Source organism: Equus quagga, chromosome 10 (assembly GCF_021613505.1).
Source record: "Equus quagga isolate Etosha38 chromosome 10, UCLA_HA_Equagga_1.0, whole genome shotgun sequence".
NCBI classification, from domain to species: domain Eukaryota; kingdom Metazoa; phylum Chordata; class Mammalia; order Perissodactyla; family Equidae; genus Equus; species Equus quagga.
Genome location: NC_060276.1, coordinates 117,231,052 through 117,247,461, shown reverse-complemented (window position 1 = coordinate 117,247,461; position 16,410 = coordinate 117,231,052). Strand labels below are relative to the sequence as shown.

The 16,410-nt window shown below is 38.9% G+C and overlaps 1 protein-coding gene across 1 annotated transcript in view; it reads right to left on the bottom strand.

The window, feature by feature from the left end:
• ANOS1 (anosmin 1) overlaps nucleotides 1–16,410 on the bottom strand; it is a 179,382-nt gene that overhangs the window by 72,323 nt on the left and 90,649 nt on the right. The window contains exon 3 of the mRNA XM_046673995.1: nucleotides 4,203–4,265. Within this exon, the coding sequence (XP_046529951.1) occupies nucleotides 4,203–4,265 (63 nt within the window). The remainder of the gene's footprint in view (nucleotides 1–4,202; nucleotides 4,266–16,410) is intronic.

Sequence of the window (16,410 nt, the reverse complement as noted above, 5' to 3'; positions counted from 1 at the left end):
CTCCAAGAAAGAAAAGAAACGTATATGATCAAAAAGAAGAGCATCAACTCCACTTGTCCCTTCACAAGGATATTCTAATCAGGTAAGCTATTGTTCTGCTCCACTAAAGCAAAGATTACTAAACTGTACCAAACTCTATGTGCTGAGCCCCCCCCCCCCCACAACGCACACACTTCTGGGGCAAATGCTATCATTTTCCTGTTTAGCTCTCATCATCTTCTTCCAGTGCCTTTAACTCATTTCCAGCCGTTCCCAGGCAGGGGAAGTCTCTGCTCACATCCTGAAGGGATGCGTTTACGGCACACCCTCGATTTTAAGACATAAAACTGGGTTATGGAGCAGCGGAGGATCACAATTTTGAGTGCAATAAGTCCCCACATAGGAACGAGATCGATCTTAACACCTTTAGTTTCTGAGGTCTCTTTTCAGTCACGTTGGAACATTCTGTGGCCAACGAGCACCCTGAAGTAAGAAGGAGCCTTGTTCTTCCTTCAACTCCTTGAAGGACCATTAATTAACCATGATTTTGCATAATCCAAACTTCCTCTTGTTTGAGGCTAAGCCTCTTCAGGTATGGATTGTTGGGCCAACGACTTTACATTAGAGACAGGCTCATTCGTTATTTCCTGATGGAGGAAGTAAGCCTTGATCCTCTACTCCGTATGCTGTGACATGGAGTAGAGTCAGGAGGAGGTGCCTGGGACGGAGTAGAGTGGGAAAGAAATGTAACTAGAGGTCACACCACCTGGATTTTAGATCTTATTCCTCTACCGATTACCCACATAATCTTGGGCAAATAAAACCCTTTCTCCTTGAGCGTAAGTTCCATTGTCTCAAAAGTTCATCTAGTGAAATTCAGACCTAACTTCCAAGAATTTTTATGAAAATCAAACGTAATAAGCTTGGAAACCAACTTGAAAAGGAAAAAACACAAAGAAAAAATTCAACAATCATATCTGTGGTACAGGGGAAACCATCTTTTTATTCCTATTTTCACACTGACAAGGACTAGCTCTACAGAACCCAGGTTGATCCAATAACAGCTTTAATATAAACAACAGGTACCTCTCCCATTGACTGACCCCTGAAGCAGATGGGGCCTCAGCTTTCCAGGACCCCTAGTACACACTTCATACTGCCAATGTTGACATCCCAGTGAGTACCTCTCAGGGCTGGGATGTCATGAAATCAGGAACATCAGAATTAAAGACGGGAGGTGCGTGATCGAGCAAGGTCACTCATAAACTATGATATATCACGTTTCATCAAAAGTAAGGCAACATCAGTTCTAACAGACATGATTATTTTATATACCATCAAGAAAGAAAAAGAATATTTTCATTTATAATTTTAGATTCCATCAATTGTAAGTAAGGAACATCTAAATGTGAGGAGATGTGCATTTTATGATCAGTAGGAAAAATGGTTTGTTGTGGTTTTGAAGATTTTTTTTTAAATAGGAGGATGGAGATAATGGTTAGTTAATAAACAAAAGCAATAAAGCAGGAGCTGTCTATACACCTATCACGACCCAACATGTTCCAAAAAATGATATAGGAAAAATTATCCCAGATGGTCCATAGAAGGAATCCTGAAAGATTCCTGTTCTAATACAAACACTTAACCTCTTCCCTTAGAAAATAACATTATTAACTCTGGTACCAGTCTGAAAGTAACAAAAGTAGAATTGTATAGATAATCAACTGAGAAGTTAGAGATCAATACATGAGGAAGCCATGAACCAATTCTAGGTATGTTATTATTAACATGCCTCCAAAAGTCTCTTCCATGTAGGAAAGTTTATTTTATAATTAAAATTACCAAGAACAATGCTTTATGTTTAGAAATGGGTGCTGGTAAGACAGATTAAGAAGTAACAACATTCTAGGAGGTTGGTTAAGTGGGTTTTGTGATACAATTGTGACTATCGTTCTTTGTCTTAGGAGCAGGAGTGGGGAAACTTTTTCTGTAACAAGCCAGACAGTAAATAGGTTTAGCTTTACGGACCATGTGATCTGTCGCAACTAGTCATCTCTGCTGTCGTAACACAAAAGTAGCCATAGACAATACGTGAGCAAACTGGTGCGGCCGTGTTCCAATAAAGCTTTATTTACAAAAACAAGAGGCGGGCCAGTTTTGCTCTGTGGGCCGTGGTTTGCAAACTCATGCCTTAGAAGACAAATAAAGCTCAGCTATCTTGCAAATAAACACATCGGGCCAAATCTGTCTAATAGTCTAGTTGCTTCTGCTGTAGAAGAATAAAATCTAGAGTCCTTCTGGGTCTGAACTTTTTCAAACGGAAAGCTTAGGTGCATGACAATATGGACTTTGTGTGCACTCTTAACCAATAATGTGACGAGCAAGAGGACGGACAGGATTGTATTAGGTCTGTCTCGGTGAATGACTAGCCTTGAAAATGCTGAAACGGGGATCAGTTTTTTCAGGATTCAGTCTATTTCGGCATAATAGTCAGATATTTACTGCAAAATAAACCAGAAACAAAGAAACCCTTATAAGAACCATAAGAACAATCAAAGGAACTAAAATCGCATATGAAAGTTTGAGTGGTTTGACTATTGGGCTGAGGGCTCTCCATAAAGTTCCTCACATTAACTGGCCTCTATTTCTCCCACCTTTCAAGTTACAATTAACCTTTACTGCCAGAGCAGTTGACAATTTGTACACATGAGTCCCATTTTAATAAACTGGATTTGGTTCAGAAGGCCTCAGAGTTGTTTCAGAGAGAACAGCAATTACACAGGGAGCTATCACATTTGGAATTTCCAGGGAGAAAGGTTTCAGATGACCTTCAAGTATATCTTCCTTCTCAGGGATTGGACATAAAATAACAACTCAGAGTCAGGGATATTAAGGGGTACTGTGTTTGTAAGGAAAATGGCACGGCATGGCACATCTTTTTCCTCAAGATTCTACAGCCATGTTCCCAGAGTGGAATCTGTGTGCCTTCCAAGGTGAAACTCGCTGCAGGCGGGGAAGACCAGACTACTATGTCCATCTGGAATGGTTCGGAAGAGTTCCCGAGCAGCCCTCAGTTCCACTCAGAGAAGCCCTAACACATCACGTCACTTCAAAGCCATGGTTCGCTCCCAAGAGCCTCAGCGGAGTTCCTCGGACTGCCGGAGTGGACTTTCCACCGCTGCTCTCCACGAGAGCGCACCGACTTTCCGATTCTCCTTACTTTCACAGGCCACTGTGTAGTCAGCCTAGCTCACATCCTCCTGGCTGCATCTTAGCGGATCCCCGGCTGGCCCAGACCCCGGATCTCTGGTTTGCCCTCGGGGAGGGAGTCCAGCAAAGCAGTCCTTCTGGGCCCCTCTTCATCATAATTGATGATTTTAGACGCTGGTCTCCCGGGACAATAATACTCTTTATAATTTAACTCAGAGCATAGAGCAAGTAAGATGTCTCTCATACAGTTAAAAGTAGACAAGCCTGGGCCAGTCCCAGTGGCCTAGTGGCTAAGTTTAGTGCAGCCCACTTCGGCAGCCCTGGGTTTGGTTCCTGGGGGTGAACCTACACCACTTGTCTATCAGTGGCCATGCTGTGATGGTGGCTCACATACAAAAAGAGAAAGATTGGCACAGATGTTAGCTCAGGGCCCATCTTACTCAACAAAAAAAGAAAGTAGATAAGCCTTCTGTCCAGGATATAGGGAGCCCACAGGGTGAACAGTGAGATGAAAATGTTTTGAGAAATCCCACTACTAATAAAATGGGTGGCTTCTCCCACACAGTGTGAAAATCTCAACATCATGCAGAGGATTACCCGTAGAATAGCCAGGATGTAAGATGGGAGGATGGCAAGAGTTTATACCTTTAAAAACAGATGTTAGCTCAGGGTGAATCTTCCTCCGCCAAAAAAAATAAAAAAGCTTCTAGTCTTGCAAGCATAGGTAACACTTTTTTTTCCTGTCTGATTAACCAATAATGGAAGCAGTAGGTGATTGGGTTTTAAGAAGACTCAAAATTTTTTTCTTTTTTATGTGAATTCACAGACACACACAAACACACACACACACACACACACACACACGCACACACGCAGGCACGCACCCCTCAAGTAAACTGAACTCCCCGAGCTGCAGAAGAATGCAGTGCCTTTCTGGCAGGGAGTCCACTGGGGCACTGCCAGATGAGGGCCGTGCCCCGAGCACCTCTGGCTGGGCCCGGGAGCCCTCTTACCTCACAGAAGCTCTGGCACTGCTGCTTCCGCAGGTCCCAGGATTCCTTGCAGGGCTCCAGGCACTGGAGAGATAAACAACAGGAATAAATAAACAAACACGGAGAGGAAACAAGGCCACAAGGCAAAGAGTTCACCTGTGCTCCTTCCTTTTCAACACCTACTTTTCCGAGTTAGTTTGGGAAATCCAACTTCCCAGGGGGTGGTTTTAACTATGCATAAGAGCAGGAGCATCATTACAGAACAATCAAAAAAATGTCTATTTCAACACTATTGAAAAAGAAAAGGTGCACAGTGTGGAGGTGAAGTTAGGAAAAGTGGTGATGTTCATTGTCAGGCTGAACAATTTGGCTAAGAAACTTTTTAATTGAAGAGATATTTCTTAAAGCTTGTTACAGATGAATTTTTTTCTTATAAATTTTAATATTAACTTGGTTTTAAATTGGCAAAATACGGTTATTTTTTGTATACTCTCCTGTAAGTGACTGAGTGAAATTGCTCTGTATTAAATACATGTAAGTATGTATACATACACATATATATTGCTGTTAACTCACGTCTTTAGCTCACTGAATCCGACAACATTAATGTTCACTCAGTTTAATTACTCTATTGAAATATATTGAATAAACCTGAACATTAGATTCTGACATGAGAGTTTCAGAATAAAGTTTGAATATATATATACAATTTGTTACCATATGTATTTTAATAAGCCAAAGGTAATAGCTCGGCTCCATTGTTCAATAACAAACGTCATAATAAATAATAATAGTGTTGAATAAAAAAGTATCTGTGTGTATAATATATAGTTCTACATATAATATATAATTATTATACATAAAATATAGTACTATACTACTATATAAATATACTATATATAATATGTAGTAATAAGTAAGAGATTACAGCCAGCCCTCATGGTTGAAATTAAAATGTTATGTTCATATGAATGGAGATTTGATTCTCAAAATTATATTTTAATGCAAATTTTAATTAGTGAAAATTAACAGTCATGTAGAGTTGTCAGCCATCTAACTATCGGCATACCCCTGGCTCCCAGAAGCTCATGACTATTTTATCTACATGATTTTTGTTTCACTATTGATAAACTTTTCAATTAGGATCAAAATTCTCAGTTAAATTTCAGACATGTATAATGTACAATTCAGGATATATACCGATACTATTTTTTTAGTCTACTTTCTAACAACCTCCTCCCTGTTTTAATATAAAGATATACTTTGGGGCTGGCCCGATGGCATAGTGGTTAAGTTCACACACTCCACTTCAGTGGCCCAGGGTTCGCAGGTTTGGATCCCAGGCGTGGACATGAGCACCACTTATCAAGCCATGCTGTAGCAGGCATCACACATATAAAATAGAGGAAGATGGGCACGGATGTTAGCTCAGGGCCAATCTTCCTCAGCAAAAAGAGGAGGATTGGTGGCAGATATTAGCTTAGGGCTATTCTTCCTAAAAAAAATAAATAAAAATAAAGATATACTTTAAAGATAAACGGGAAGACCCTATGCTTGTGAAACAATTTTCAAATATCCATTGCCATTTTTTTCAGTCAAAAATATTTATATGAAAACAAACTACTGCCCACGTATCAACTGTCAATTCATCACACTAATGCTATTTGAAGCGTGATCAATGACTGGCACTATGAACGTCACGTTGGAGTTTATTAGAAATGCAAACTCATGGGCTGCCCCTAGACCTACAGAGTCAGAGCCTCTGGGATCGGGCCCAGGAATCTCTTTAACAAGTTCTCCTGGAAATGCTGATGTTTACCAAACTTTAAAAAGAACTGCTTTATTGTGGTAAACATTGCAATATATATGTGCATCAAATCATGACATTGTACACCTTAAATTATACAATGTTATTTGTTAATTGTATCTCAGTAAAGCTGGGGGTAAAAAAAGAAGTGCTACAGAACTTGATGAAAACAGAGTCTGTAATGTCTCCTTCTTGATTCCTTAAGAACCAATTTCTCTCTCTCTTTCTTTCTTTCCTTTTTGGAAGATTAGCCCTGAGCTACCATCTGTTGCCAATCTTCCTCATTTTTTTTTGGTTTTTGCATGAAGAAGATTAGCCCTGAGTTAACATCTGTATCAATCATCTTCTACTTTGCATCTGGGTTGCCACCACAGCATGGCAGACGAGTGGTGTAGGTCTGCACCCAGGATCCGAACCCACAAACCCATGCCGCCAAAGCGGAATGCCCGTACCTCAACCACTATGCCATGGAGTCAGCCCCAGGACCAATCTATTTCTTATGAGAATATTTTAGATTTTATATTCTTTAATGTTGCATATGAACAATTCATTTTTAGGTATTTTAATTTAAAAAACTTGAGCTCTTCAATGAGATTTTTCCAGGACTTCTATGAGCTTAACCCAGGTTTATGAGTGTTCACTTCTCCCAAGCATGTTCCAAAACAAATGTACAATTTTTCATCAATATAACGATTCTAAAAGAATACCATTTTTCTAATAGCAATGAAATTGTTTAAAATCTTGTCAACCTTACATATTTTATGAGTTCTTTAAAGAGTTAGTTTTGTTTCCTAAAGGTACGTCCCGACCCATGACTTATCCTGAGAGCTCTCCATATTTGTTTTGGGATATTGGCTCCTAGCCAAAAAAGGCTAGTGGTCATTTAATAAGTATGCTTAGACCTAATTCCTTCTCAAGACCATTTGAAATGAACAAATGGTACTCTTCAAAATACCCTGAGATTTTGTTCATTTGGAGAAGCGTCCTACAATGTAGCAGGACCGCTCCACAAGATCTGGGGATTTTTCATGGACACCAGCTCAGCTGCTTACAAGTTAAGCCTTTGTCGTTTCATTCAGGAAACATTTATTCCAACAAGCATTTATTCCATATAAAAATTGCTCAATGCAATCTGGCTAACAATGCCTCAAAATAATAACGCAATTCTTGCTTCCTGTCCTTGCTGAAAATGTAAATTATGAACACATGCCTCTCTACATGTGTACACAGTTGCATTTTCACAAATTCAGACATGAGTGCACCAAAAATTCTCAATCCTTTGAGATCTCCATAATGTCAGATAACCATATTCCTAATAGCTTGTAGGGCAGTCAAATACTTTATCACAAAACAAACGTCATTTACAAAAATGGGCATATTTCTGAAATGCTAATGGAAGCAAGACATAACACATTTGTCTTCTTGCTAATCCAGAGTCTGTCAAAGTCTAGCATTGGTAGATGCAATTCACTTACAGTTCCATTTTAATTGCATGCTTGCCTCATTTCCAATAACCACTAATCAGCAGTGTTAAAAGGTACATTTCAAAATGTGATTAATGACAGGCAACATTTTCTTTCAGTAATCCTCTGTGAAAACTACTTGACAAGAATAGCCTAGATGTAGACGTCTGAGTAAATCTTTGCAGGATGAATTTGCCAAAGCTCTATTTCTTTATAGTGCTCTTGGCCAGGTAAAACGATTTCAACAAAAGCCAAAGAGGAAAAAAAAATGACAGCCATTTCTCTCACACTGAAAACAAGAAGAAAACACTTCTTGTTTCTCCAAGTAATAATAATAATAATAATAAAGGTAAATAAAGGTTTGCCAAAAGAGGATAGCCCCACATCTCTCTTCCATGAGGGAAGGGACTATGAGAGAGATAATACGACAAGCAGACAACTGCTTTGGAACTTACTATATCGCAACTGTAAGTGCCATGAGCATATATTGCCTCAAACTACAAAAATACGGTACTCAAAGTTAATATTTTCGCAAGTGTTTTAGGCTTTCAAGTTTTAGGGTGATAAACTGTTTGAAATAACTTCTTCCTAGGCTATTACTTCAAGCTCAATGAAGAAAAACATCACATTTCAGAGAAAAAAAAAAAATAGGTTGAGAAAGTTAATCATATAGATCATCATTTAAATCAATTATGTTTTACTTATTCTAGAAAAGTACACTCACAATATCATTTGCTTAGATGGTAATTCTATATTCATTTACATTTTAAAATATACAGTAATGTAAAACATGTTCACAGAATATTCTAGTAGAACGTAAGATTCATGAGCACTGAGACTTTGTGACATTTCCTACAATCTTCTCAGCATATAGTAGCAGCTCAATAAACACCTGTTGAATACATTTATTGATAAATTCATGTTTTTGCAGCACTTAGAGTTGGCACACTCAAATACTTCCAGGGACCAAGCAAATAACGAATAAGGAGTGAAGGGGGGTAAGTCAGGACCAAGTGGGAGTGACAGGAAGAATGGGAACCTGGAGAGCTCACCCAGCATCCAGAAAACAACTACTCTTCACTGCCTTCTGCTTCTTGTCCAGACCCGCCTGGCACTCCAAACTTTACAGAGAAGCCAGTGATACAGATTTTATGTAAACCCTTCCAACTTTTAAGTATACTGCACAATGCTGTACAGCTCTTTTTTTTCAATTGTAATTTATTTACAGCCCAAGATACTAGAAAAATTACTTTAATTGCTCTAAGTAAGTGGTTCTGAAATAGGGGTGATTCTGTACTTCTGGGGACATGTGGCAATGTCTGGAGACAGTTTTGTTTGTGACCACTGAAGGGAGAGGTACTGGCTTCTAGTAGGTGGAGGCCAGGGATGCTGCTTAAACATCCTACAATGTGCAGGACAGCCCCTCATATGATAAAAAAAATTACCTGGCTCTAAATGTCAACAGTGCCAAGGCTGAGAATATTTGAACAAGACACAACAAAATCAGTGGGTTAGTCGTAATAACAGAGTTGATCCTGAGAAACAACTTCGCCAGGATCACAGAGTAAAGGCTACTCAGAACTGTGACCTCTAATCATGTAGCAATTCTATATATTTTGGCCTCATTCATCCTTCTAAAACATGGTTTTGATAATGGGAGTTCCCTCGTAAAATTAGTCAATAATTTTCAAACTAATCCCAAAGAATATGGTTTTACATTCAAAACATCTGGTCAACCAGCAAATCCTGCCTAACCAACTTCTTCAACCTCATATGATCTACCTTCACTGAAGCTGGTCTCTTTTCTGTTCCCTAAACACAAGATCCCTTCCACTTCCACTCTGTTATTATTGTTCTTCCCTAAGGAGGAACTATTCTGTCCTTCTCCGCTCCCATCAACAGCTGCTTCAAACCATCTATTTTTGACCATTGCCGTCCACACGGCACACATTGATTTCCCCTCTCTGCAACCACACAGCACACATTGATTTCCCTTCTCTGCAACCACACAGCATTTAGTTTCCCTCAAGACTTCTCACATTTTGTTTTCGATTCACTTGGAGAGTCTATGAGTTGTACTGAAGTTACACTGTCTCCAATTGACTACAAACTCCTCTTTAGGAGGGAAGGTGTCTGCTAACCCTTTTATGATCCTTCACAAGGCACATGGGCTGAGCACGCACAGGAGAGAGCAGACTCTAGGGAACGAGCCCTGTGCTCCATGGTAGCGCAGCTCACGCAGACTGGAGGGCTGGAAAGCCTTGGCTTGAGCCCGAACTCTGCCACGTGTCGAATCTTCAACTGTGAGAAAAGCACATAGACTATTTAGCCTCAGTTTGCAAACTCAAATATGAGAACACAACTGTCCGTATTCACTTGTTAAAATAGGACTGAACGTGAAAGAGTGCCAGAACCTCTACAGATTATGGAGCACTTCTAAAATTATTTGTTCAGGGGAGCCTCATCACAACAAATCTCTGGAGGTAGGTCAAATTAGGTCCTATTATCTGTCCATTTTGGAGAGAGGAAACGGCAGTTCAGAGAAGTTGAGGAAACCAGGCAAGTGACTATAGTTTGAGACGTCAGGGGCCGGAATTTGGACCCATGCTTTGGCACACTCAAAGAAACGATGCTTCCAAATTAAGCACTGCCCTATTTCTGCCACATGCTACAAGGGCTTAACGAGATAATGTATGTGAAAGGGATTTAGAAACTGAAAAGCACTTTGCAAACCTCTGGGATTACTAAATTATTATGATCCCAAAGTGGATTTAGTTCCAGAATGCCAGAGGTGCTACAAATTCCAAGGCATTTATGTAATCACAACCAATAAGACTGAGTATTTCACATCACAGACAAAGGGATCCAGCTCTTATGAGCCAAAGTAGTGACAAAGAGGGAAATTATTGACATTGCTTTGGTGAACTACCATCTGGACTGTTCAGCACAAAATTCCATACCTTACATTTAACCAAACACTTTGATAAAAGTACAGCAAGGGAAAATATATTACCTAAATAGCAATTACAATAAATTCTGAAGCAAAAAATGTTCATACAAAATTCAAATTTTTCACACATGCCAAATAATCAAGGAAACAGAATCTAAAATTACATTATGTTACATAAATAGAAACTATGCTAAAACAAAGCAACCAGCATTCCATACATTGCAACCTGTTCAAATTAACATCTGCTAAATCAAAATGGACTAGTATTTCCTATGTGCAAAGTACTGTCTAGTCACCAAGATGGGGGGAAATGTGGCAAAGATTCATTCTGCCCTGACTTAGCATATAATCTCCATGAAAGAAAAGCATGTAAATAAACAAGTCTAAAGCAATGAAGCATAAAAAAAGTGGTAGAAGAATAATGTCCCATAAGAAACTAAAGAAGTGATAGTATTTCCATATGGGATAATCGGAGAAGATCTCATAGAATTGAGGATTCATGAATTAGCTTAGAAGGATAAGTAGGACTTGAGCAATTGTAAGTAGATTTGAGGCCTGGACAATATTGTATATATTGGCGGGATGGGGGGGCAGGCTTGGTGTGTGATAGTTAAAAGGGGAGAAGACCCAGTAAAATACAAGACAAGGAAGATGGTCCTTGGAATTCAACGAGGATCCACCGACACTCCTAGAACAGAGAGTTGCTTGCCCCAATTTGTGTTTAAGATGACTTTGTGTTGGACCAGGGGATGGATTAGAGAGGTGAGATATTGCAGCAAATGAAACCAGAGCAAAAGTTTTTACAATGCCTTCCAGATCTTCTCTCCACCATTTCTCGTATCAATATACCATTTGGATGGCAGAGGACACCGGGTGAAAGGAAAAGCAAAATAAACCCATGAAGGACAATGTTGAGGTGCAAGCTTGTGGACATACTTACTGGTTTTCTTTGAAAGGTGGGAATGAGGGAGGAAGGAGAATGGGAAAAGTCACCAACATTTCTAACCTCGATCTGAAAGGAAGTGATGGTGTCAATAAGATGGAGGGGGCAGGAGAAACAAACATGGGGAAACATTAGGAACTGAGTGTTCAACATGATGAGTGTGAGGTGCCCAGTGGATACACAGGAAGGGAGGCTCAATAAGCTATTGGGATTATGGATATGAGTTCCAGAGAAAGGTTGATCATATGCAAGTCTCTCCTTTCTTTCTCTCTACGTCATTCATTCATTCCTTTCATAAACATTTGCTGAATTCTATTACCACCAGAGGGCCATGCTAAGTGATGGGTCCATTAATCTATGAACTACACAAAAAAATCTGCCTTCGAGTTCCTTACAGCCTAGAAAGGTTAAAAAAAGCATGTTCATTTATCAGCAAAAGTCAATGATACACGTCAAAAAGAAGTATAAGAAATATAAGGATTGGAGTGTCAAGAATTTGGGGAGTTGGCCTATTCAACATAGTGCTGGAGGTTTTGGCCAGAGTAATTAAGCAAGAGAAATAAAAGGGATCCAAATCGGAAAGGAAGAAATGAAACTCTTGTTGTTTGCAGATGATATGATTCTATATATAGAAAACCCTATAGAATCCATCAGAAAACTGTTAGAAATAATCAACAACAACAGCAAAGTTTCAGGGTAAAAAGTCAACTTACAAAACTCAGTTGCATTTCTATACACTAATAATGAACTAGCAAAAAGAGAAGAATACAATCCCATTTCTAATCACAACAAAAAGAATAAAATATCTAGGAATAAATTTAACCAAAGAGGTGAAAGACCTGTACACTGAAAAAGATAAGACATTATTGAAGAAGATAAAGAAATGGAAAGACATTCCATGCTCATGGACTGGAAGAACAAACATAGTTAAAATGTCCATATGACCTAAAGCAATCTACAGATTCAACGCAAATCCAATCAGAATCCCAATGACATTCTTCATGGAAATAGAACAAAGAATCCAAAAATTCATATGGAACAAACAAAAGACCTCGAATAGGCAAAGCAATCCTGAGAAAAAGGAACAAAGCTGGAGGCATTACAATCCATGACTTCAAAATATACTACAAAGCTATAGTAATCGAAACAGCCTGGTACTGACACAAAAATCAATGGACCAGAACTGAAAGTCCAGAAATTAAACCACAAATCTATGGACAGTTAATCTTCAACAAAGGAGCCAAGAACATACAATGGAGAAAGGAAAGTCTCTTCAATAAATGGTGCTGGGAAAACTGAACAGGCACAGGCAAAAGAATGAAAGTAGACCATTATCTTTCACCGTGCACAAAAATTAACTCAAAGTGGATTAAAGACTTGAATATAAGACCTGAAACCATAAAACTCATAGAAGAAAATATAGGCAGTACATTCTCTGACATGGGTCTTAGCAGCATCTTTTTGAATACCATGTCAACTCAGGCAAGGGAAACAAAAAAAATAATAAACAAATGGGACTACATCAGACTAAAGAGCTTCAGCAAGGCAAAGGAAATCAGGATCAAAACAAAAAGACAGCCCACCAACTGGGAGAAAATATTTGCAAATCGTATATCTGATAAGGGGTTAATTGCCAAAATATATAAAGAACTCATACAACTCGACAACAAAAAAACAAACCACCTGATCAAAAAATAGGCAGAGGATATGAACAGACATTTTTCCGAAGAAGATATACAGATGGCCAACAGGCACATAAAAAGATGTCCAACATCATTAATCATTAGAGAAATACAAATCAAAACTACAATGAGACATCACCTTACACCTGTCAGAATGGCTATAACTACCAAGACAAAAGACAACAAATATTGGAGAGGATGTGGAGAAAAGGGAACCCTTATACACTGCTGGTAGGAATGCAAACTGGTGCAGCCACTACGGAAAACAGGATGGAGATTTCTCAAAGAATTAAAAATAGAAATACCATATGACCCAGCTATCCCACTACTGGGCATTTATCCAAAGAACTTGAAATCAACAATCCAAAGAGACTTATACACCCCTATGTTAATTGCAGCCTTATTCACAATAGCCAAGACATAGAAGCAATGTAAGTACCCTTCTATTGATGAATGGATAAAGATGTGGTATATATATATATATACACAATGGAATACTACTCAGCCATAAAAAAGACAAAATTGTCCCTTTTGCAACAACATGGATGGACCTTGAGGGTATGATGTTAAATAAAATAAGTCAGACAGAGAAAGACAAACACTGTATGATTTCACTCATGTGGAAAATAAACAAACACATAGATAAGGAGAACAGATTAGGGGTTACCAGAGGGAAAAGGGGCTGGGGAGTGGGCAAAAGGGGTAAAGGGGCACATATGTATGGTGACAGATAAAAATTAGACTACTGGTGGTAAGCATGATGCAATCTATGCAGAAACTGATAAATAATAATGTACACCTGAAATTACACAATTTTATAAACCATTATGATCTCAATTAAAAAATTGAAAGAAAAAAAAACTCAGCCTCAAATCCCCCCCCAAAAAAAGGAATTTGGGGAGTTGGGATCTATGAGAGCTAGAATGGCAACACTGAGGAGATCTCATAGTTCAGCAAGATGTTTTTGTTTGATGTGTTTTGTTCCCTCTTTTTCTGTTTGTGCACGAGGAGACTGGAACATGAGGAGATAGAAAATGAGGAGACTGGAACATGTTGGAGGGCAGAAAGAAAGGTTGCAACATGGAAACACAGAATTGTAGAGAGGCAAGGAATCTTTGATGGCATCTAACCCAACTCTGCACCTTCCAGATTTGGGAACTGAAACAGCTTCACAGAAGCGATGGCTGGGTAGCAGGAGTTAGGTCCATGGCTCCATCCGTGATTGGAAACAAGCCATTCAATTTCACTGTTCAGCTTCAAGATGTAAGAATTTGGTTGTGGAGAGACGTGACAATGGTCATGAGTGGCACTTGCTGTCCAATCACAGTTTTCCAATATGGTGAGAAAGCACCGATGATTAGATGTGTGTGTCCTTCTAGGTGCAATTCTGGTGGCTGAGCTTGAGATGTCTCGTGTGGATAGGCAACACAGGTGAGGGGCACAGAAACTGACGATTCCAGTCAGGTCTGCGGGCAAGGGAAAGAGCATGATCCTTGGAGCTGGCTTGACCTAGAGGAGAGCTCCTCATCTCCCACTTGCTCCATTCAAGTTTTATTTTAACCTCTGAACCATAGGTTTCTGATATATAAAAGAGCAGAGTAATATTTGCCCGAGGGGGCTTTTTTGAAATAAATTTTTAATGACAATATTTTGAAATACCTACACATAGTAGCTGCTTAGTGAATCTTGTTCCCTTCCATGTCTAGAGGATCAATAAGGAGAATTTATTTTAGTTCTTTCATATTCCCCTGATATCTACCTTTTTTCTTTTAATTGAAGAAGGAAATAAAATTTGTTTTAATTCCAGTCTCTCAAGCACATTCCAATAATTGTCTTAAAAGTGCCGAATTTTTTGCCAAAATTCCAACAGCTTTGTTTGGGTGGGGTGGCATTATATTTGTGTATGTGGCCAGAAGGTGGAAGCAGAAGAAAAAATCTGGGACTAGGGCACTGTGCATTTTGTTGGACATACAGTATGCTTTCACAAAAATATTTTCTGTTGAATAATTAAAAAATCAAATAATGATTTATAATTAATTTTTGTCTGGATTGTTGCCTGGATGCAAAGAATAAGCTTTAGGTGCCACAAAAAAAAAAAATCCAACTTTTCATTTCATAGAGGTGTATATTCACAGCATATAATAATGCTATCAACAGAAGTTTCCAAAGACTATTTCTGTTTTCTGAATTAATGGCAGCAAGTTTCTCTGGGATACTGTAGACCTGTTTTTTAGATGGATATGGGGTTTTTTTCCTCAATATATTTCCTAAAATATGTGCAACCTACTGCCTTTGGAAGTATTCGTGGACTCTCTCCAGCTCTAAATTGGTATAGAAATTGTTACAACCCTGCGCGTCGAAAAGTGCACTTTGTCTTGCCAAAATAATGAAATCTTTTGGCAGGAAGCCGGCAGAAGTACAGTTGAACAATCATCAGAGCCTGAACCACAGGAGATTAGCGTGCCAACCCAGCACAGTAATGCTATGCCTTCGACATCTCATATCACAAATCAACTTTCTCTGAAACGTTCGAAGGTAATTGCTCTCTCGCCATGATGCTTATCTAGGAATCTGGGCCTCGTTTTATCACAACTATTTTTCATCATAAAAGGAACTCTGACATCAAGAGCTCTTGTAGTTTCAGTGAAAGTGTTTAGAAAAAACCAAAAAAACAATTAAAATGGAAAACAGAAATTAATCAAGGTAGTTATTATCAGAAAACCATACTCTCATTGTCATTCTTTCTCACTTAAACTAGACCATGATGCACAGCATTGAGTCTCTTCAAACAGGTGCGTCACGGAATTCTGTCTCACTGAAGACCAAGCGTGCTTTCTTGGCATCCAGATTTTCCACCTGATCTCTGCTACGGCATTTTAGCATAATACTGATACATATTTCAAATAATAGTCAGTGGTTATTTCTCAAATTAAAACAATATTAATTATGAAGAGAAAGTGACAACTTTACAGGGGAGAAACCTGGCAGAGAACACCTTAACTAAGTGATAAATGTCACATCTCTGGGAATGGGACAAACCCAAGCCATGTGCCCCTGGTGGGATGCACCGGGGAAAACACAGCATCACCAAGGTGGGGCTCCTGCCCAAAAGGCAGAACCTGAATTGAACCCCAGGAAAATATCAAACAAATCCAGAACAAAGTGCCTTCTACAAAGCAACAAACCTTTGTCTTAAAATATATCAATGTTGTGAAAGGCACAGGAAGGCTGAGGAATGCTTCCAGACTAAAAGAGACTAAAGACATGTGACAATCAAATGCAAAGGATGATGATGGCCAGATCCTGAATCAGACTAAACAATGCTATAAAGAACATGATTGGCACAATTAATGAAATTCAGATGTAGACAACATACGAGATAAT